General features: G+C 38.0%; 2 protein-coding genes across 2 annotated transcripts; both read right to left on the reverse strand.

Annotated features, from left to right (window-relative positions):
• Positions 1-1,186: 1,186 nt before the first annotated feature.
• serpinf2b (serpin peptidase inhibitor, clade F (alpha-2 antiplasmin, pigment epithelium derived factor), member 2b) lies at positions 1,187-7,491 on the reverse strand. The gene is made up of 9 exons (XM_060888581.1): positions 7,340-7,491; positions 6,746-6,817; positions 6,559-6,633; positions 6,202-6,478; positions 5,322-5,465; positions 4,995-5,183; positions 2,325-2,467; positions 1,982-2,186; positions 1,187-1,776 (listed from the first exon to the last, which is right to left on the reverse strand). The coding sequence occupies exons 2-9, from the start codon at positions 6,800-6,802 to the stop codon at positions 1,442-1,444; spliced, it is 1,425 nt and encodes a 474-aa protein (XP_060744564.1). The 5' UTR covers positions 6,803-6,817; positions 7,340-7,491; the 3' UTR covers positions 1,187-1,441.
• A 563-nt stretch (positions 7,492-8,054) lies between these two features.
• On the reverse strand, positions 8,055-20,816 carry wdr81 (WD repeat domain 81). Its single transcript, XM_060888968.1, has 12 exons — positions 20,584-20,816; positions 19,070-19,580; positions 14,925-18,463; positions 14,691-14,798; positions 14,362-14,555; positions 13,574-13,755; positions 13,298-13,463; positions 12,910-13,075; positions 11,977-12,822; positions 11,175-11,320; positions 10,830-11,012; positions 8,055-9,935 (listed from the first exon to the last, which is right to left on the reverse strand). Exons 2-12 carry the CDS (start codon positions 19,426-19,428, stop codon positions 9,609-9,611), a joined length of 6,216 nt encoding a protein of 2,071 aa, XP_060744951.1. The 5' UTR covers positions 19,429-19,580; positions 20,584-20,816; the 3' UTR covers positions 8,055-9,608.
• Positions 20,817-21,828: the final 1,012 nt, after the last annotated feature.

Consider the following 21,828-nt stretch of genomic DNA (forward strand, 5'->3'; position numbering starts at 1 on the left):
CAACTGAATCAGTATGCAGCTGCATATGACCTGTTTTCCCAAAATCTTCCATACCACCCAATTGCAACGGTCCCTCTACTGGCATCCTGTAGCGCCCCACATCAGATATAAAACTGACATGTACAAAGCCAAAAACGGACCAGAGAACATCCCCTAGATGTAGCCAAACCAAAATGCCGACTGATTCTGTGGACTGATTGACTTTAGCATAAGCAAATAACCTTGCTGAGTTGGGCAAGTTTTAATCCCTTGCTTTAATTGATACACTGTATCTTTCATTAAAAACCATGTTCTCATGTTAATATAAATAGGACAGGATCTAAAAATACCATCAAGCTCAAACCCTGTTAGAGAAGTTCAATCATTTTTCTTGTTTTAGTGTATTTTTCTTAAATAATTTCAAGCTCATTTAAGTGCTTCAATTTATGCAGTTTGCTTCATTGTTTGCTGGAAGACAGAGTGACAGTCAGGGCAGTTACTTCAGTTCATTTCACTTCCAGTGTGCCAATACAGAGTAGAGTAATAAGGGATTCTGGGTCAAGCAGAATCATGATAGAATGGAACAGTTAAACATATCTCAGCAACCATCACCCTCTAGATCGGGAAGGTTTACCTACTGCTGACACATCTATGCTAGCTGATTATCACACCATTCATGAGTTGTATCAGGTCTGTTATAAGGAATAAGGAAAGAAAATAGGTTGGGTGTTCCTTTCAATATGACCAGCCTGGGAAAATAAAGCTTTAAACTTGAATATTATTAAATTAAAAAAATATAAAAATATAAAAAATATAAAAAAAAATACTATTAAATTAAGCTGGACAAAACTAACTGTATTTAAAACAGCTGAAAAAACAATGTCTTCACCTACATGCTTAAATAAAAAGAATCACTCCATTATACTACTTTTACATTAAGTTCTAATATAATAAGCAAACTCAGACTGTGGGTTTTTTTTATATTTTATTTTTTCATACATAGGCTGTGTTATATTTCTTATTTTTTTATGTACCTCATTTACACACTTCCGTGCTTATTGTTCCTACTTTTTTTTCCTTTCAATTTTTATGGTTTCATCATTCTTGGATCTAATTTTAGTAACCAGACTAAAATAGAAAGGAGGATTTTAATAATCTCCACATAAGAGTATGATGTTGCCAGTGATGGAAATATATACACAGGAACTTCATTTTTAAAAATACATTTATTTAATCATCAAAAACATTATTTTACTGCTGTTGCGAGTTGAATGCTGTCAATTTAAGCTTGATTCTCAGCTAAAAGGTCATTTATATAAAAGAAACTTTTAAAAATTCAACTATATGTCATTGCCATATTTGTAACATGTCATTAAACATAGTCTAACTGAGCCTAGTTTTGTTGCAAATTTTGATTTGGTTATTTGGAGGCAGACCAGTGCTAAAGACATAAATAACCCCCTTACTTCGGTGGCTTGTCAAAAAGATCTTTACTAAGAAACTCTCCTTTATCTGAAAGGCTTGGACCTAATGTTACAGCAGTTCCGCTAGGGTTAGGGTTTAAAATAACCCCCAGAAATAGTGGTGTTTGAGTGGAATCATCTGTAAGGGCAAAGAAAAAAGGCTGATTGACTGTAAAAGAGGGATTGGAGCGGCTGACAGCTACGCTGGTTGCAGCCACAGCCTCTGCTCCCTGCTCATTGATCTCAATGCTGGACTTGTGCTGTACACTGGAGACCAGCAGGGGTCCCTCTGAGATACCGTGCAGATTAGGACCCGAGAAGAGCTCCCCTAGACCTGCAAAAAATAAATAAATAAATAAATAAAAACAAGACAAGCATACAGTATTATTATTCACTGTAATTATTATTAAAATACTATCATTGATTTAAATCTTTTTTTAGTTTGGTATTGATTCTATTTGTTCTCGTAGTGAGTGAAAATAATCAACTTCATTTAAAAACAAATGTCTTCTGCACATGTAGTAAGGATCCTGACTTACCCATGCTTGTCAGGGCCTCTTCAAGTTCCTGAGTAAAATCCAGTTTGAATTTGGGGAGTTTAACTTGCATACTTTTTTCACGTGGGAACTGATTATATAGTTCTGAGATATTGAGTTTGGCTGCAATAGCTGACATGTCAACTGATCCTGTCATGGGCATTACAATTATCAGGCTCATGTTCCCTTTGAACGGGAAACGTGCAATCTGGAAAAAAAGCATAGAGCAAAACAAAAGGTGTACATTAGAGGAACGTCCTTGAAATGAAGAAAATAAAGTCAGAAAACAAATTTACAAAAATCTACTTGAGGTTATTGACTTTCTGTCCAGTGTATATAATGTTACCTGTGCATCGAGTTCATTATGGTTGAAAAGTCTGAGGGGGTATTTTGGCCCAAGCATCATGTCAACATTGACTACTTGTTTTTCATCAATATAAAAAGGCTCACTAGAGGTGAAGTGAGGGTCAAAGCGCCGTAGCCACTCTCCTGAAAAAAGAAGACTGGAAGTCATTTTCAGTCAGTAATTACATGAATTATTCCAGGTTTTTATGGCAACTAAAACTACAAAATGTTATAAACTATTATTGCTATTAAGATTTATTATATTCATAATATATTATCTGTTATTACTATAATGTCACAAACTACTAAACTGTTTATAGGAATACATGTTTTTACATGTTGCATCATACAAAAATCCTACTGATTTTACTAGTGCAAATTTAATTATTCTTTTCTAAGGGAGCAGTTTAATTGCTCTCTACAAACAAAAAAAAATCGGCTATATTTACACACATTTTACACTGAACACCATTTTATTTCTAGTAGTCAAAGTTTTGTTTTGTTTTTTAATAGAGGGCTTGTATTACTTTCCAAAAAAAGAAGAAGAAGATAAAAAAAGACACACGGCATCACTGATGTAAATTACCACGTCCCAAATTGGAAGATACTCATTAATGTTTAATCTAAATACTAAATACTAGCCTACGGTGACCGAGAAGTACAAAACAAATTAACAAATCCGAAAACACATTAACAAATCCGAAAACACATTAACAAATCCGAAAACAAATTAACAAATCCGAAAACAAATTAACAAATCCAAAAACACTAACAAATCCGAAAACACATTAACAAATCCGAAAACAAATTAACAAATCCAAAAACATTAACAAATCCAAAAACATTAACAAATCCAAAAACAAATTAACAAATCCGAAAACACATTAACAAATCCAAAAACACATTAACAAATCCAAAAACACAAGGACAAGTCAGACAACCCGGAAACGGTAGTGTATCGTTTTTGAATGGAAACTTACCGATCATTGGACAAGACACCTGTCACTCAAGATATACAGGTATGGAATCTTATTTGTAATGTGTAAAGTTCTCCGTTTAAATATAAGAAAATAACAGAATTAAGCCACAGTAATCCATTCCATCCATCCATTCAAACTTTTCCCTGCGGCAGACTATTGAACTTCATGTATACCTTGAGTGACAGGTGTCTTGTCCAATCACAAACTATATCAAGCTCTTCCGGGTTGTCTGAATTGTCGTTGTGTTTTCGGATTTGTTAATGTGTTTCGTGCACCGATTCAGACAACCCGGAAGAGGTAGGTATAGTTTGTGAATGGAAACTTACCGATCATTGGACAAGACACCTGTCATTAAAGATGAAATGAAAGGTGTCTCATCCGATGATGGTAAGTTTCCATTCACAAACTATACCAACCGCTTCCGGGTTGTCTGACTTGTTAATGTGTTTTCGGATTTGTTAATTTGTTTTGCACTTCTCGGCCACCGTACTAGCCCCCATGGTAGGTGCATTCTTCATGAATGTATAGCAGAATAACCTGAAGTGAAAAAAATTCAACAAGCAATTATTGCAAAAAATAGTTAATAATTTTCTTAGCAAACACAAAAAAATTCTAATCCAATTTTCTGTACATCAACCCTAAAATGTAAATAATAAATGACTATCCCAAAGCTATTTTTGTCTCAAAAATGAGAAACTGGCTTACTGCACAGTTACAGAATTATATGCCCACTAGAGGCTAAAATAAAATAAATTGCCACCACTATAACCACACATTTAGATGGGATGTGTGTGCAAATAAATGATATACCTTTGCAAAACCACTAATGTATGTGCTTATAGTTTGATAAAAGTGTTCAGTGCAGGACTGATATTTAAATACCAAAACAGAGTACTAACCACACAACACCAGCCATGTATGGTGAAAAAAGAGAGATTTGGGCATGAACAAAAGAACATTTTAGAAATTTGCATACAGCAGCCCCAGGACTTTTAGAGGTCAAAGTGGTTGGATTTTTAATAGATAGCATTACTTCCTATCCACTGAGGAATAGTTAAAAAACTAAAGTGGCACTCACAATAGTCCAGATTTGTGCCATGTTGTGTGGTTGTTGTTCACCAAACCTTGTTTTTAACCAAAGCCAGAATGATATTTTGCCTGGATGTAGTTTTCATAGCTCTTTGAACATCATGATGCTGTTTGTTTAGGTACGATCACGAACAAACACTGGTATATTCAAGAAAAGGGTCTATTAACAGTCAGACCATGTGACATTGTACTGGAATTGAATATAGGTTTACTCCATTCAGATAATTCTGTGACCTTAAATAGTAACTGGTTTTACCTAAACTAATTTACATTAAATTGGGTGAATGAATATGCAATCAAATTTTTCCCCATTTATAAATAATTTTTCAAACTATATTGACCCCTAACACCATCCCACCCACCCTCTTTAATATTATTTACTACAGATTCATTTCATATGATATGAAACAAACCAAATTCAGGTCCAGCTTGTAACAGTACACAAGTGTGAAAAAGTTCAAATATTGAATACTTAGGACATGAATACAAATATCAGGCCGGTAATCATCTTACATAGAAACAATCGAGTTCCTCTAGGGATCAGTGTGTTATAATTCTGAAGTACTGACCATGTAGGACAATGTATGATGATACTGTATTACCTTTGTAGTGCACAGCATTGATAAGCATCATTACAAGGTTGGGAGGAATACTGGACAGGAAGTCTGTAACATGACCATTAGTGGATTTCTCTACCCACTCATTAATCTCCTCCAGATCGGTCAAGGCTACAGGCTTTGAATCATATATTTTGAAAGACTCTTCCATAAACTCCTGGTTTAGCTTAAATCCTTTAGAAAGAAAAAATATTTATAGACGTAGTATGTTTTCAGCAGTTATAGAGATAAATGTCATGATTAAGAGCTACATATCAATGACACTGACACAATGTCATAATATAACTGGAGTCTTTTCCCCCCCTCACTCACCATCAGCAAGGTAGATGCGGCTTGCGATTTGCAGGTTGTTTTTACGGACATGGTGGAGAAGGTTTTTCACTGCTTTGTGGTAGCATGGCACTGTACCAGCATGTAGGTGATGAAGGAGGAGTTCTTCTGTGTCATTTCTTGCTCCTGATGAGCATACATACATCACACTATTAACAGTCTCTAAATGATTGTTTCATATGCCAGGTTCCACGTTCCATACACCAGTGATACTACTGAATATGTAAAAACGTGGAAAAAGAAATTGCTGTTATCTTACAAAGGGCAATTTCCTGCCTTAGTTTGGGTTCATCTGTTCTAAAATTCATTGCAAATTAATACATTTAAGTTTCCCTGGCTGATCATCTACATCCTATAGTAAAGCATTTCTATTATGATGGTAATGAGCTCTTCCAGGATGACTGGCTCACTAAATGAGTGAACAAGTATGAAAATTATTTAAATCAAATACCATCTGTCATTCACAGCGTCCCAACATCAACCTAGTTAAACATTTTGGAGATTTTGGTTCAGTATCTGTCCAACACCATCAAAACACCAAATCACTTGAAAGAATGGTTAATAGTTTCAAAGAGTTGTGGAATCTATACTGACCCTGCTCTATATGAATCATGATTTTTATGAATGTCCTAACACTACACAAAACACTACACAAATAAAATTTAGTTGAAATCTACTGGCTTGTGGTGGGCCACTACTTTACTGTGTTTTCCCCCAAACATGTTAATTAATAACTTAATTAAACCTGCTACAGGTTTAAATTTTGCCGAAAAAGAAGCAGATATACGGTTATTTACAGTATTTACTTGCTACGTGAGTTATGTGCATTAAATTGGTCATGTGTTGCATGTGGGAAACCTACCCAGAGCCAACTGAGAGAGAGCTAAGGACACACTGAGGGGGGAGATAATAATATTTGATTGTTTCGGATCTGCCTTCAGGTTTTCCAACAGCTCCAGACCAAACTTCATAATCCCACTACCTACAGCCTGACGAAGTTCTTTAGAATTCAGTGAACCACAAAACTCATCCATGTCTTCTTCTGAGGAGCTCTCTGCATTTTCAGCAGTGGAGGTAGAGGTAGAAAAGCCATCTGGAGTAAATTCTTCTGTGTGGGACACGTTGGAGCTTACTATATCCTGCCAGAAACACATTAACTGAAGTCTTCTGAATCAGATTAGGCGACATGCAAGATTCAATCAGTGAACAAACTTCTTACTGTTCTTGGAATGCTGGTCATTAGGTGTGTGAGAGGAATCACAGAGGGCTTTTCATCCTCTGAAACGACATCCTCCTGTAAAAGTGCAAGACCATCCTTTGCTGTTTTAACATGGAATAGGGGATTGAGAAGTAAAGGTAAAAATAAACCTTGACGTTAATCATCTAAATTTAATGTTAATGTTTACCGTCCAGCCTTGTTGGCAGTAATAGAGGAAAAGGAGTACAAGTAATCTTAGATCCATGCCTTAACAGCCAGTCTGAAATCACATGTTTTAAATTGAAGCAGATTATATGAGCAGCATATTCATAAATTTCCTTTCAGGCTCAGTAATTTATCGGCAAAAGTATGGTTTAACTTGAAACAGAATACAATATGCCAGAAGCCAGAACTGCATTTAGTTTAGAGAGTAATTGTGATCAATTTCAGTGACACAGTGTGTAAAGATTTAAAGCTAATTGGTTGTCTGCTCTCCATAGTCTTTTATGGTAACAGATTCCTAAACAAATTAGCATTGCAATCTATTACTCCATGAAGTATAGAGTTCAATATTAAACAGGAAAAAAAGATCAAAACAGTTATTTCAATAACATTTCGTTTCACTGGTGGCAACTTAAATATGATCCAGCTGAAAGCAAAGGGCAGAGACTCGGATTCTTTTTTATATTACTGTGCACACATTTGCAAGACTAAATAATCTCAACATTTTAGTTTAAACCATATTTTGTATATAAAACCATAATTTATGTTATGCAGACTAGTACAAGAAAATGGAACATACCTGGAAAACTACTATTCAGTCCTAAATTGAGAAAAAACACAAATGGTCAAAAGGAAAACTGTCCTCTCCTAAAGTTTGGCAATCAATGAGCAGGCAGTTACACTTCAACTTTCATTGATCTGTGCTTCATATAACTCACATACATGTAAACACTGAGAAAGATCTTGACTCCACAAACGGCAAGTACAAGATGTATAGTTCATGTGGTCGTGTAACATATGACTACGTTAAACAGAATGGATCCTGGACTATTTTAATGCAGAGTTCTGATTAACCTGCTTGCTGGAAGCAGCGGGTGCGTTCTACGCCATTTACCAGAAGCACTGTGGTTAATGGGAGAGACAGGGATAGAGATAAGTGGAGGAGAGAGATAGGTTGAAACATTATGTATATAGATTATCAATAAAGATTGTCAGCTGGTGAATTACTGCTATTAAGAGACAGGAAAATATAATATATTATATAGTCCTACACAGAAAGCCACAGAGCTCTCTAAAACCAGATGCATCAAATGTCAAACACTCAAGAAGGACTTTGCCCTTCTGGGCCAAGGTTTCCTAGTGGCTGCTAAACAGCAAACCTTCAAGAGTGAAATTAACACTGTTTATGCCAATTGCATTCACAAGGGCAGGATAATGCTGCACTTATATGGATTAATCCTTTTTGTTCCGTTTCAAAAAAGCACTTGTTAAACAGTAAACAGCAACAACTAACATTTCTGCTCAATTTGAGTTTACTTCAAATTACTGAAAATGTCCAAAATTGATTTCTTAAGTACATGAGGAAAAAAAATCACAAAGCTTGAAATAATAATAAAAAAAAAATAAGTTAAGCTTAAGTTCAAGAGAGTAATAACCTACTCAAGAGTTACACAATTCCATATATTGCAGTGAGACTTACAAAAGTGTCTTGAAGACATGAAGTTTGAGAGATGATCAGTGTGAGAGACTTGGACACAGAACAGCTCATTCTACTTGTCTCACTAAAGAATTCCCAAACTTCTTGGAAATTCAATATGTCAGATAAAACAGGTAGAGTTTATTGCAAGTGATGGATCTCAAATTAGAAACTGTAACCTGAATTCAATACTAAAGCATAAGCATGACCAGATTTTTGATCAGGAATAGCTTGTTGTTTTTGTTATGTGTGCTGTTTTCTAATCAAACGCAGTGTAGAGTTTTGTGCATGTAACACCATGGTTTACTTAGCAAATTTTACAAACTCAGAACTTCATTAGTGCCTAATTGGAATGTCAAATAAGAGACTACTATCTGCATACATTTTATATTCCTATAATAAGTGGTTAGATTTTAGGATACACATGTATACTGTATATAACAAATAAAAATATTACTACAGGTATACAGAAGAGAAAGTATTAATATAATTATGAGGACTGATTATTCTGTGAATTCACTGTTAGCCTAAAATGTAAATCCCACTTAATATGGGATTATTGACCTATAATTCAACCCCTCCTCATAGATAATCTAAGACTAGATATTTCCTCATTTACTGTGTTTGTGCATATATAGAGTTCCTGTAAAGAAAGTAAATCTTTTAACTGACTGCATATATGACATCAATATGCAGTGATGGATATGGCATTCTGAAAAATACCTTTTATACCATTAATTGTTCATGATTAAAAGGTACTTAGGATATAGAGGACATTGGACAACATAGAATAGCAATAAAAACCAACAAATACTGCATAGTAGTTCAATGTCTCAGGTGCATGGTGACATTATCGCATTGACAAAGTTTGATCTGTGATTCACACAGTGGGGTTTTGGTGAATTTCTACACCTATTTTGAAAGTGTAAACACTACTGTAGAACCCTGACAGGCTCAACATTCCTGAGCAGCAATTCTTATCCGCTCATCTAAAGAGACAGTTTGTCTTTTTCCAGGATAAGAAATTAGATCCATTTATTTCTTGTACATAAACATCAGCTGGTCACAAACCCCATAGATAAATTGTATAAAATTGTATAAACTGTTGTGAAGCTGATCATATGTTTTTGATTGTGTTAAGACTTTGAATATTCAGTAAAACCTTAGTAAGTCTAAGGTGATAAGACATTCTTAAATAACTTAAATCAGTCACAGAAGCTCCCCACTATAAGCTGAAAAGGGCATCAGATGAACATCGTCTTTGTTTTTTGCTTTTTCATTTTGAGGACGAGCCAGCATTGGTGCAAAGACAAACTATATAAAAGAGACATTGAACATCAAGGCTGCTTGTGCTGAAGTATTACATGTGTTTTTAAGCCAGCAACCTGATGGCGCCGTTCTCAGAACCCAACAGCAACAGTCGTTTAGTGGGCAGCACTGCCAGGCTGGTGAGAGTTCCACGGAAGTTCTCAGAGCTAAGTTTGGTGTAACTAGCTGGGCTGGCAGAGATGTCCATCATGGAGTACACCCCTATCTTGTTAGCTACAGTTCCTGCAACAATCTCAGCACCATAGAGGTCAAAGGCATGGATGGGATCAGATGGAGTCCTATACAGATGAAGAGGCTTGTGCTCCAGATCTTTCCACACTGTCAAAGTGTGATCAGTGGAGGAACTAATCAGTAAATTCCCCTCTGCTGCCTGCAAAAACACACAGATATGCACATTCAAACAACCAAATACATTAAGTCTTTGCATTGATTTTTGGATAAAAGAAACCAATTCAAGGTTGACAGCTTTCACATACACTGATCCATAATTACTAATGGTTATGTAGCTTGAATGTAAATCAATAGCATTTCTCATATCAGTGTTAATAATGAGTAATCCATGTGCACATTTGCTAAACCTGAGGGTTGCAGAGGCCCAGGCAGTTTCCTTGACCCTCATAATCAAGGTTAAATAAAGTTTGTTTTGCTGTAGTCTGTTGTTGACTGCTTCTGAACAAACTGACAGGGTACAACTTCTGCTCACACTGTGGGAAGCACAATACTTTTCCACAAATTCAAAGACTAAAGAAAGTTATGAATATGAGACTTTAACTGCTATGTACTAAAACTGTTTGCACCAAAAAATAAGTCCTAAATCCTCATTGATGAATTAAGTCCTAGAAATCCACAGTAAACCTGTGAAAACAATGACCAAGATTTAAGTTTTATTTGTTGGTTGGAAACAATAAAATACTTGTAATAACATGTTAGATAATAGCTCCATTTAGTAAATAAGACATTTCATCTCATTAATGATAATCTTCAGTAACCTGTTGACCTTGTAAACAACAGATTTTGAAAATAATTAAATGGATTTTACACTGGGCTTTTGTGCAGCACACGGACATCTTGCTCACAACTGTTAGGGCATTCAGTCAACAGGTGACAAATCCCAGGTGCCTATCTGATTCACCACAAGTATTCACACAATGTTCTGTACTGCTTGTTATAACCTTGACCTTGTTATAAATATAAATAGTGACACAGATCTGTAAAAACTACTCACTAGACATACATGTCTGAGAAGCATGAAGCACATACTCACCTTCATCTGCAGTATATCTCCCTCATGAGCAGGCCATCCTCGCAACACCAGCCCTGTCCGTGCATCCAGCAACACTATGAAGCCTGAGGAGAAGCCGGCTGCCACTGTTCGTCCTCCGGGGCTCACAGCCAAGCAACGGATTAGACCCGCACTCAGGTTGTTATAAGCCAGACGAAACTCATGCTGAAAGTAGGGGAACAGCACAGTGTACCTTACAATCTCACTGCCCACAGTGAGCCGCATGACAAAATCAAACCCGATCAATTACATTTGTAAGGCAATAGAACAATAACTTTAGGTTTTTCAATGAGACAGGGATGGTATGTTGGGAAGTGATGGACGTACCTGATAGCCAGGCTTGCGTGGGTCTATAAAACGAAGGATAGAGTCAGCACTGGCATACACCACGCTGCAGTGAGGAGGTGGCATAGTGGTGACAGCTGTGATGGGATTCTTTCCATCAGGTGCATCATAAGACCGAATTTGCTTGCCTTTTCATACACAAAAAAAGATATTATTATTAATTCTCCATTATATTACTTATTCACTCTATTCTCTACACTGCTTTCGTAGTGGGTTGCAGGGAACCTGGAGTCTATCCCAGGAGACACGGGCAAAAGGCAGAGTATACCTTGGTCAGGATGCCTGCCTATCACAGGGTACAATTGTGCACACACACTACAGACAATTCAGAAATGGCAATCAGCCTATAGCACACATCTTTGGACTGGGGAAGGAATCCCCAGACTCACAGGGGAACATGCAAATACAGATGGCAGGAATCACACCCCTACCCTTGGAGGTGTGAGGCAAACGTGCTACAAAGCCACTGTAATGTTACTTATTGAAATTGGAAAAAAGGAAAAATAGGTTTCATTAATGACTGAGTAAAGAACTCATTTTAGGAACAAAGTGCTCCTAAGAATTCATATATTACCATGAATTCCTGCCACAAAATTGTGAACTTCTTGAATCTTCACTAAATATTTACTGGCATGACACGTGCAAACATTAGATTCATTTATGCAGTCTACAAAATATTTTGTGCAGTAATATATGCACCAGAGATATTTCTAAAATCCTGAAAGCATCAAAAGTTACATACTGTAGTTTAAACACTGTCTATACAGTTAGGTTTGCCTCTTACCTGTGAACTGGTCCCAAATGTGCACAGTGCCATCACAGCTCACCACTTCTTGTAACGCCTCTATTTGTGAAGCATAGAACACCGACTTGCGATGCTCTGTGTATGTCAACTTAGGCTCCACCTCACGAGTGCCATCACCATGATTATACAGTGGCCAGATTTTCACAGTTTTGTCTTTGCTTCCAGAAATAAAGTAGTCTTCCCCAGCTACTGGAGCTAGACACTTAACTGTGCCCGAGTGGCCCAAAAAGCTCTGCAGGCGGATCTGGTGAAAATGGAACCGTGGGTCCTGCTGGTTAAAGCCAATCTCATATTGCCAGTATGCCAGCCAATTGCCCTGCAGAGAACGACTACTGCGAGGAAGTTCCTGCTTCAGTGCACTGTCCTCTGGAGTGTGACCCAGAACCCAAGAGGATGAAGAAAGTGAGGAAACTGGTCCCACCGATACCGAGGCAAACATGGAGTTGACAAGGTTTGTTGATGGAATATAGCTCATATGAGACCGTCCCCAGATATCAAAAGAGGACTGACTCGGACTTCCGCTTGGCTCAGTGTCCCGTGCTACTTGGATGCGATTTCCTACCAAGTGACTGCCAAACGTTCCAGACTCAGGGAGGGTATCCACACTAAGAGGAGTTGAAGTGGATGAGGGGGCTGGGAAAGGGCTAAAACCAAACTGGTGGCTTAAGCTTGGAGAGAAGCTCTTGAAAGAAATCGGCACCTCTGCTCTTTGACTGCCAGCTAGGTTTGATTCCGGGCTTCCTAGACTCAATTTGTTATAGTGAGTCATAGCCAGTCCCCAAACCAATTCATGGTTAGGAACTACTTTGCGAATAATAGTGTCACCTAAAACAAAACCAAAACATAAAATGGGAGATTAATTAATTAATTATTAATAAATATCCATAAAACAATAAAAGAGAACTTTCTCACCAATCAGACACTGCATAGGGATACAGGCGTTATATGCCATCTCTGGGTTGAAAACGGCCTGAAGTTCTTCCAGAACCCCCAGTTCACAGGTAACCTCTGTTCCCCCTGGAGTGCTGATATCAATGTACGTGTACTCTCCAACCTCTTTTCGAGGTAACTTCTCCATCTGCACAGCAAAATAAAAACCAAATCATTAAACTACCAAAACAAGAAAGTTAAACAAAGGCAGAGGCTAAAGTAATGGTTCTAAAAAAAAAAAATAAAAAATAAAAAATAAAAAAAAATATCAATGACTGCAATAAAAGCCCCCAATATGCCAAATCAAACCAGATGCATTACTGTTTATTAATATGTACCAATAGAATTAATATGAACCAACTTGGGCTACCTGGTTCTGCAGACAGTCCAGCAAGGAGAAGACCTGAAAAAACTTGTAGAGTGTGTCTGCCATGTGCTGTTGCACCATCTCTCGGCCAATTCGCAGCCAGATCAGTGCCATCAGACTGAGGGTCTTCAAACACACAGCAGACCGTGACTGTACCCCACTGGGAAAACTACAGAAACAGCCACATAAATACAAATAATGAAAAATTATTGCCAAAAAATTGTGGGCTGTCACTGTAGCTAAATGAGCTGAAAAAAGCGCTTAAGTACGTGACTTTACCCCATTTTGGGTGAGGTGAGCAGGTCGAGCAGGGGCAGAAGTACATCCTGATTGATCTTCATCAGCATGTCCATTAGAGTGGTGTCTGACAGATAAACTATAATCTTCTGAGTCAGCACAACTGCACCTAGAAGGCCTGCTTCCTTACGAGTATTCAGGCGGCAGGAAGAGGGGGGAGACACCTGGCAAAGTTTATAAAAGTACAAAAAATTATATTAGAGATAGGTATAAAATGATGTCTAAGTAATGCATCGACACAAAGCTATTAAAATAGTGTTCAATTGTGTACATTGTTGCGTTCAGTAAAACAACAATATACACAAAATTTAACACGTAAATAACTATCACACAAATGTCCTAGGAGGTTTTTTTTTACTAAATAACTAAAAAAAAAGACTAGTAAATTAGTATTTCCAAGCTAAAACTCTCATGGAAACACTAATCACCAAGAGAATAATGCCAAGTCGGCCAACTGGTCACCATCCAAGCCAGTCAAAGGGCATGAGTGGCAACAGCTACGTTTGATAATAACAGTAAGTAAAATAAAGAGTAACTATTTTATCGGCATTTTACAAGTAGAGATCCCTCTAGTTATCATATAATAGCTTAATGACTGGTGCCCAATGATTATTATTTTTGCAAGATTATTATTGCTTTAGATATGTACTACGTGTTATGTGTTTTAAGGGATATAAAAACACTTAAAAACAACCCCGAACTCCAAACAGATGAGAATATTCATGCTTTCTTGCAAGACAGGTATATACAGAATAGACCATATAACTTACCAGGTAACCAATGTATGGTAGGTATTGATAGGTTAGAACAGGCTCTCCATACAGATGGGCTATGTAGATGAGACAATCAAGAACTGGCTTTGAAGTCTGGTCACCGACAATTGGTTTCTTTTCATATACACTTCCTGCAGAGTCGAGGCTACTCTCTTCATTTGCAGATAGCAGAAAGTGGTGCTTCTCCTGTCCTGTGGGGAGAAATGTTAAAAACTGAATTAAGACTTATGAGAAAATCTACGCTCAATAGTATAGTATTTAGAATAAAGACAAATGACATGAAACATACATATATTACATACATGAATCATATATCTGATTCTTACCTATATAGCATGTAGTAAGAAGACGCAGAAGGTTTTTAGCTACGTATCGAGAGGTTACTGTGGGCCCCAATTTAGCAGCCAGCCATCTTACGGTCTTACAGACAGTGTCTGATTAAAATGGATATAAAAATTACTCGGGCACAAAGGGCAATTCTCAAATTTCCTGAATTCACAGAACGTTTCTAACAAAACAACATTATGTATGCATTATCTCCAAGTGCTTTTTCAACTTACCTAATAATATCTTGTGTTCTTTCTCCTCAGAGTTCTCTGAAGGGTCATGTTCTTCATCGTCTTCCCCTATATTTTTGTCACTCTCTTCTTGAACCATTCCATTCATGAAGTCACCCTCTAGAGTACCCACTGTGGCTTCAGACTCCTCTGTGCACCCAGATAATGTCAGTTCAAGACTAGGAACTTTCTGTACTGTGCTTTCTTTCTCCTCTACGGTTGCATCTTCGTCCTCCAGATCACCTTGATCTTCCCCATCACTGGCCTGCTTTAAGTCCTGACTGCTATCAGCAGACTTTAAACTTGCACGATCCTTGGTGGAGTCTCCATCTCCAATGGATACCTCACTAGTACTACTCTTGTCACTTAGTTTACCCACACTTAGAGATTCCTGGTCTTGTTCTTTGTTTGCAGAATTCTTGCCTTGCAGTTTAGCAGATACCCCAGCTGTTGGTACAGATGAACCATTATTGACATAAAAGCCATTCTGAAAGTCCTCACCATCAGCCATAAAGACCTGGTCATTCAGACTGATGCCTGATGAGTAGTCCACAAGGCCTGGGTCTCCAACCCCGACACCTCCACTTCCACCACTATTGCCTCCTCCCACTTTGCCAGCTGAGGCAGCTGATGATGGCCTGCCATTCACACATTCAAAGTCTTCCTCCTCTTCTCCTAAGCCACCCATACCACTCCTTAAGGCTTTAAGCCCATCCCACTCACTTCCTGCCCCTGTGCGACAACTCTCAAAACCAGTGATAACTTGGAGCAGATGAGGTAGAAGGCTAGACAAAAAAGCTCGCAAGCCAAGCCTCACTATAAGCTGTAGTACAAAACAGTCTGTGTAGAGGTAGAAACGACCACGAAGGCAATGGGGGTTTTCATATACACCTATCAGTGGCTTTATCAAATACTTTGAGGAATTGCGTGGCCCTAGGACACGGGAGACTGGTTCAAATAAGTACCAGGCAGCATAAACAGCTGTAGATTCTTCTGTCATTAAAGCAAGAACAAAAGGTAACATAATTTCCAGTCCCTCTCCAGTGATATCACCCTGTAGAAGAGCCTGCAGCTGTTGCCATAAGCTAAACACAATATCCCGACCTTGAACACTGTTGATGGATGCCATCTTGGAATGGTAAGAGAAAATGAAGTGATGAAGTGCTGGGAAATATTCAGGGAAAGGTAATGGAGATAACACAGGACTAAGTAATTGCCAAGGATTTGGTGGTGGAAGGCCCTCATAAACTGGCTCATATTTGAAAAGAAATGGTAGGCCAGCATAGTGCAAGTTCAAAGATTCCGTCTCAGATGTGTACTTGTGAATCTGCAGAAGGCTCTCAAGTGCATGATGGAATGGTAGTGGGACGTCCCTGAGACTGGCAGAGCAAAATTTCATAACTGCTCGATAACGGCCTTTCAAAGATGTGCCTGGCTTTAAACATTGGAGTTTTGATGAATAAAATATTTCTGCAATGAAAACACCAAGGGCTTGCATGTCTCTGTGAAATAGGTCTGTAAAAGACAGGGGTGCTTTTGATGAGGTACCTAATTCTCTCCTGTCTACATCCAGTGTATTCTGAATTTGGGAATGCAACCCTTTAGCTAGGAAAATATTAAGCTTCTCCAACTCTTCTAAAGGCTGTAAAGGCTTGAATCCTTCTGGTAAATTTATTTTGAAATCATCTGTGTTTGTGTAACCTTCCTGCTTTTTACTAATTGTGTTTCCTCTTTGAAGAATATTACCCATAGATCCAAGCGTATTTATGGTACTGCTCGCAGTTTCTTCAGGAAAAGAGCTGTGAGAGGGAGACAATACTAAATGATCCCCAATTGTCTTCCCTCCTGTAGAGCTCACAATAGGTACTGGCATAGAGGTTGTGGCCAAAACAATAGCACTTAAGGAATCAAGAGCCTCTGTTCCTTGCTCAAGCTCTTCATCCCTATCAACCATGGTCCAACCACTAGATTCACACCCTGTTGCCTCTGGGACCGTTCTATCCACATCTACTGTAGTCTCAAGAGGTGGGATTTGCCATGCTGACACTCTGATAGGATCAAGGTGGGGAGGCTCTGCTGGTGAATACTGATAAGGTGCAAGGCAGGGTGGGTGAGGTTGGTCAAACAGTTGAACAACTCCATAGCTGGCCAGGTGGGTATGGTTATCCACCAAATGTAAGCAAACGTTCTTGGCTTTTACTGCTTCTTTACCTGTCAGCTTATAACCAAAAGTTAGGTCAATCCAGTGGTGTAAGTACTGGGAAACTTCACGACTGTCTAAAAGCCGCCTGTGCACTGCAATAAACTCCTCATAGGAGCTACACCATGGAGGTACCTCAAGATCTGGCATGTCTGGGTGAATGGACCGAAATATCAAAGGATCTGTGTAGAATTCTGGTATGCATTCATCTGGTGTCCAACTCTGAATACGTTCCATACTAGCTGGGTATTCATTGGGCTCCCATTGAGAACGAACATGGCTACAAAGTACTGATTTGGGTGTTTGTCTAGCCTTGTAGACATAGTAGGTAATGTCTGATAGAACATCTGAAATATGATGGGGTACATGGAGATGATCTGCGTGTCCTGATCCACTAGGACCAACTGATGCACCAAGATCAGAAGGAAAGTGGCCTCCACTACCTCCATTAGCTGCTGCTACAAGAGCTTCTTTGGTCATTTCATAAGTGAAATCCAGTTGTTTGTCACCCTTGTTTAGACGAAACTTTGACCTCCTGAGATCACGAAATCTTCCGTATGGTACAGTAAAATCTACCACCCAGGGTAAAACTGGGTGATAGTTGGGGTCACCTTCACGTCTTCCAGCCAATCTGTTGAGTTCCATCAAATAACAGAAGTTGCTGACTCTACCATGAACCCAGTCTAGGGCCAAAGATTTGAGATAATCCTGGCAATCCTGGCAGTGCTCTTCACTGATGTCACTTCTTACATGTTTAGCTGCTTTATCATCAGTTGTTGGCCTTTGCCGTCTCACTGCATGTTCCGCAGTATTGCTGTCCTCCTCATTTTTTTCGTAATGTGCTAGGGATATTTTGAGACGACTGCAAAGCTGCTCATTAACATCTATGTCCTGCAACAAGAGCTCTCCACATGACAGTCCTGATGCATGGCATTCACGCATAGCTATGAGAACTTGGTACAAAATGAACAATACTTTAGCACTGCTGTTGGCAAGCTTAGCTGGACTGTAGGTGACAACGTCATGAAGGGAGTATTGTGTATATGGGAGAATGATGTACAGCACCTCCCCTGACTCAAGCAAGCATTCAGCTGGGACCACATTTGGACACAGAGTTTCTGTGTTTTGCTTGAGGGCTGAAGAACTAAATGGTAGAGGACACTCTTTTTCCTTCTCTCTAGCTGGAGAGAGGGACGGTGACAACCTTTCAGTGGAAATAAATGTACAGTTAAACAGCTTTTGCAAAGCTCTTTGTACCGCATCAATGGCCAACACCTGTGTTTGGTCTGTTGTATTTGCATATGGCTGCACATGTTTCATATATGCCTCTTTCCACAGATTCCTGTAATACAAACAGCCAAATCAGCTCTTAGTAAATATTTTGAATCTTTGACATGAGAATGTGTACAGCTTATATTTATAGAAATGCAGTATGGTGCTACTACAACAAAAGCTACAATATATTGCCAAAAGCTTGTCATCAACAGACCACTGTACCCATATGTGCTTGCTGAACATCCTAATCCGGGTTTAGTTCTAATAATCTCAGTTCTTTACAAAACTCTGTCACAGAGTACATAGACATGGTAGATTCCTGTGTAACATATTTAAAACCTTGTGGCAAAAATTATTAGGAATGTCAGGTGTCCACAAGCTTTTGGCCATATAGTGTATAAACCTATTAAGAATTCACTGAATAGAAAAAAAAAGTCACTTGTCATGTCAATAAAATTTTGTTATAGTAATATAACAAATGTAACACTCTCATGCCTTGATATTTGTTTCGGATACTGTGACATTTTAACAGGATAAAGTTTGAAATGTTGTATTTGGTTTATTTTATATTGTATCCCCCAATTTTATATTAACTTAACTTATTAATTCCAATATTTGTTTAGGCCATCTGACATGTATTGAACAATGATACTTCTTGATGCTTGTTATTTACCTGATGTTGCACTCTGATACTTCCTGCATCTGTCTCATGAAAGAGTTCTGGGAGAAGAATTCCCCATTCCATGCAGGCTCCTGAGCAATCCTATACCCCAACTTGCTTTTCCTTAGACCTTGGATACAAACACGAGTCCATCCAGGTGGTAACTTTACCTGAGAGCGCTGGAGGAGAGTACGGATATCTCCATCACTACTACAATCGAAACGAGCACAACGGGTTACTCTCCTTTCTCTAAGTCCCATAATCCAGCGGGTTGAAACCAGTGCCACTAGCTCATGGGGTCGTGTTCCTGGACCAAGCTGCCGCTGGTCCACTCCAAGGTCCCGCTCTAAAGCTGAGGCCAGCCACTCCATGACAACCTCTCAAGGTTTAAGCAGTATAAGCCAAAGTCTTGATGCCAAAGCTTTGTATTGCTCCTCTATGAAAGGAACATAAGGACTCTCCTATTCCTCCATGAGAAGCTCATAAATGGGTGGAACAGTGAGCATCGCCGAACATTGAATTTCTAAGATGAAACAATCAAAACAAAACAAAAAGGCACATGAATATCAAACACAACTACTCGAGAATTGAAATGGCTTAAGGTTTCCACTACATGCTGTCTAGGAACAAGAATAATGAGTTTAATCATTGACATCTTTACACATGAATATTCATGAATTTTGTTCAGTATCTGCTTTACTGTGGTCAGGGTCATAGAGAATGCAGTGAACTATAGGTGTAATACAGAAATACATCCTGGAGGGGATGCCAGCCCATTGCCAGGCACCATGCAGACATGCATGCACATGCACACGCACACAAACACACACACACTTAAGTCTAGATTAGCAATTAAATCAGATTTGCCAACACTCCATCTGTTTAGCTTTTGGTAGGTGCGACGAAACCTGAGAACCTTGAGAAACCCCACAAAGACAGAAACCCATGCTCAGCACTAGACCAGAGTCTATGCATGAATACATAAATTACATATACACATATACAAAGGCACGCGTGTAATGATTCAAACAGTGGGTAGCATCATTGATGCATCTTCTTGAAGTAACTTAAACAGAGCACCAGAGATAAAAGAAGCTGAGTACACAAGAGATAGCTAACTCAGCATTTCTGTCATCCCAACTACATCACTATTGTCAGTTTTTCTGATCAGAATCGTCAGTTTTGAAGATTTACATATTTAAATGTGTCTCACTTCCATTACAAAGTCGTGGCTGTTCATTAATGCTCAGTAATGCACTTTTTCAGTATTATGATTTGTTTGTAACACTGTCCATATTATAGGTTTCCCACAACACAAAGTAAATAATAATAATAATAATAATAATAATAATAATAATAATAATAAGTTGACAGGGTTTTAAAGATACAAATACAGAGTGGTTAAACCAATAAAAACAGAAAACAGGAAATGAAAGTAGACTGAAAGGAAAAGCACCAATGATAAGCAGGCACTAAAACCCAGTGTGTTGTTGACCGTTAGCTAACACTAGCTCACAGATTTTTACCTCTGTAGTCAGACACACTCACAAACTGTTGTGTGTAACAGTTGTCTCCGTCATGTCAGCTCCCACAGCTTCTCACCGCTAACTCACCCATACAGGCATGCAATGAAATCTACACGGAAATTAAAATCACGTGAACTGCCTTAAAGAGGACTTTAGTTCCTGGCAGGCGACATTATTTGCTTCCTCTGTACTGATAGAAGCCATGATGTTGTGTCCGTGTGCACGTGACCGTCGTCATAGTGCGCGCGCAAACGCGCTGATACAACAGTCATGTGGATTTACTTATGAAGGGCATTTATTACCACACGGGGCAAAAACACTGGTTTATAGATTTAGAGCCCGGTTGCAGGCTGCTGCATTTTGTCAACAAGCGAAAGCTGAAAAATCCACTCATGTGACTGTCTTATGGGCGCTGAAAATAACTGCTAAGCTAGATGATCAAAAGTCATATGACATTTCCTACAAAATAAAAGTTTTGTTTGTGCCGCTTTCAAGGCGAGAAATCAGAATCAGAATCAGAAGTCAGATCAGAGTCTGATTTCATCCCGTTTGATATTTTAATAATAATAACAACAACAAAAATAATAATAATAACAATAATAATACTTATTATTGTTATTATTATTATTATTATTATTATTATTATTATTATTATTATTATTATTATTATTATGTGCATTTCACAGTCATGCTGGAAATATATGAACAGTCCTCCTAAAAATATAATAGTTTTTTTGCTAGCCCTAGAAGAGGATTCGTTTGGATGGATGTAGTGCAGGGCCTCTGGTTTTAATAGGGCCCCTGGTGTATATATATATATATATATATATATATATATATATATATATATATATATATATATATATATATATATATATATATACAAATATACAAATATAATTATATGCATTTTTATTTCATTTTTTTGCATTTTGGGCAGAGTGCCTACACTCATAGTAATGTTGCTTGGGGGGAAAACCCACTTTGCTACTTTAGTGGAACATTTCAGACAAGAGCTTTGCAATTCATTAATAACTAAGAATTACTGAAAAATTTTAAATATATAAAACTGAAAAGTAAATACTGAGGAAAACAGGCTATCCTCCCAAATTCATTTTAACATTTGATGTACAGACAAAGCACTCTGTCTTATTATGTCTGTCTTATTATGTATAAGGAAAATCTGTAATTTAAACTGAAAGTAACTTTATCTTCTTGTTTAAGAATATTTTATAGTTTAATATC

This window comes from Tachysurus vachellii, chromosome 15, assembly GCF_030014155.1.
Source record: "Tachysurus vachellii isolate PV-2020 chromosome 15, HZAU_Pvac_v1, whole genome shotgun sequence".
NCBI classification, from domain to species: domain Eukaryota; kingdom Metazoa; phylum Chordata; class Actinopteri; order Siluriformes; family Bagridae; genus Tachysurus; species Tachysurus vachellii.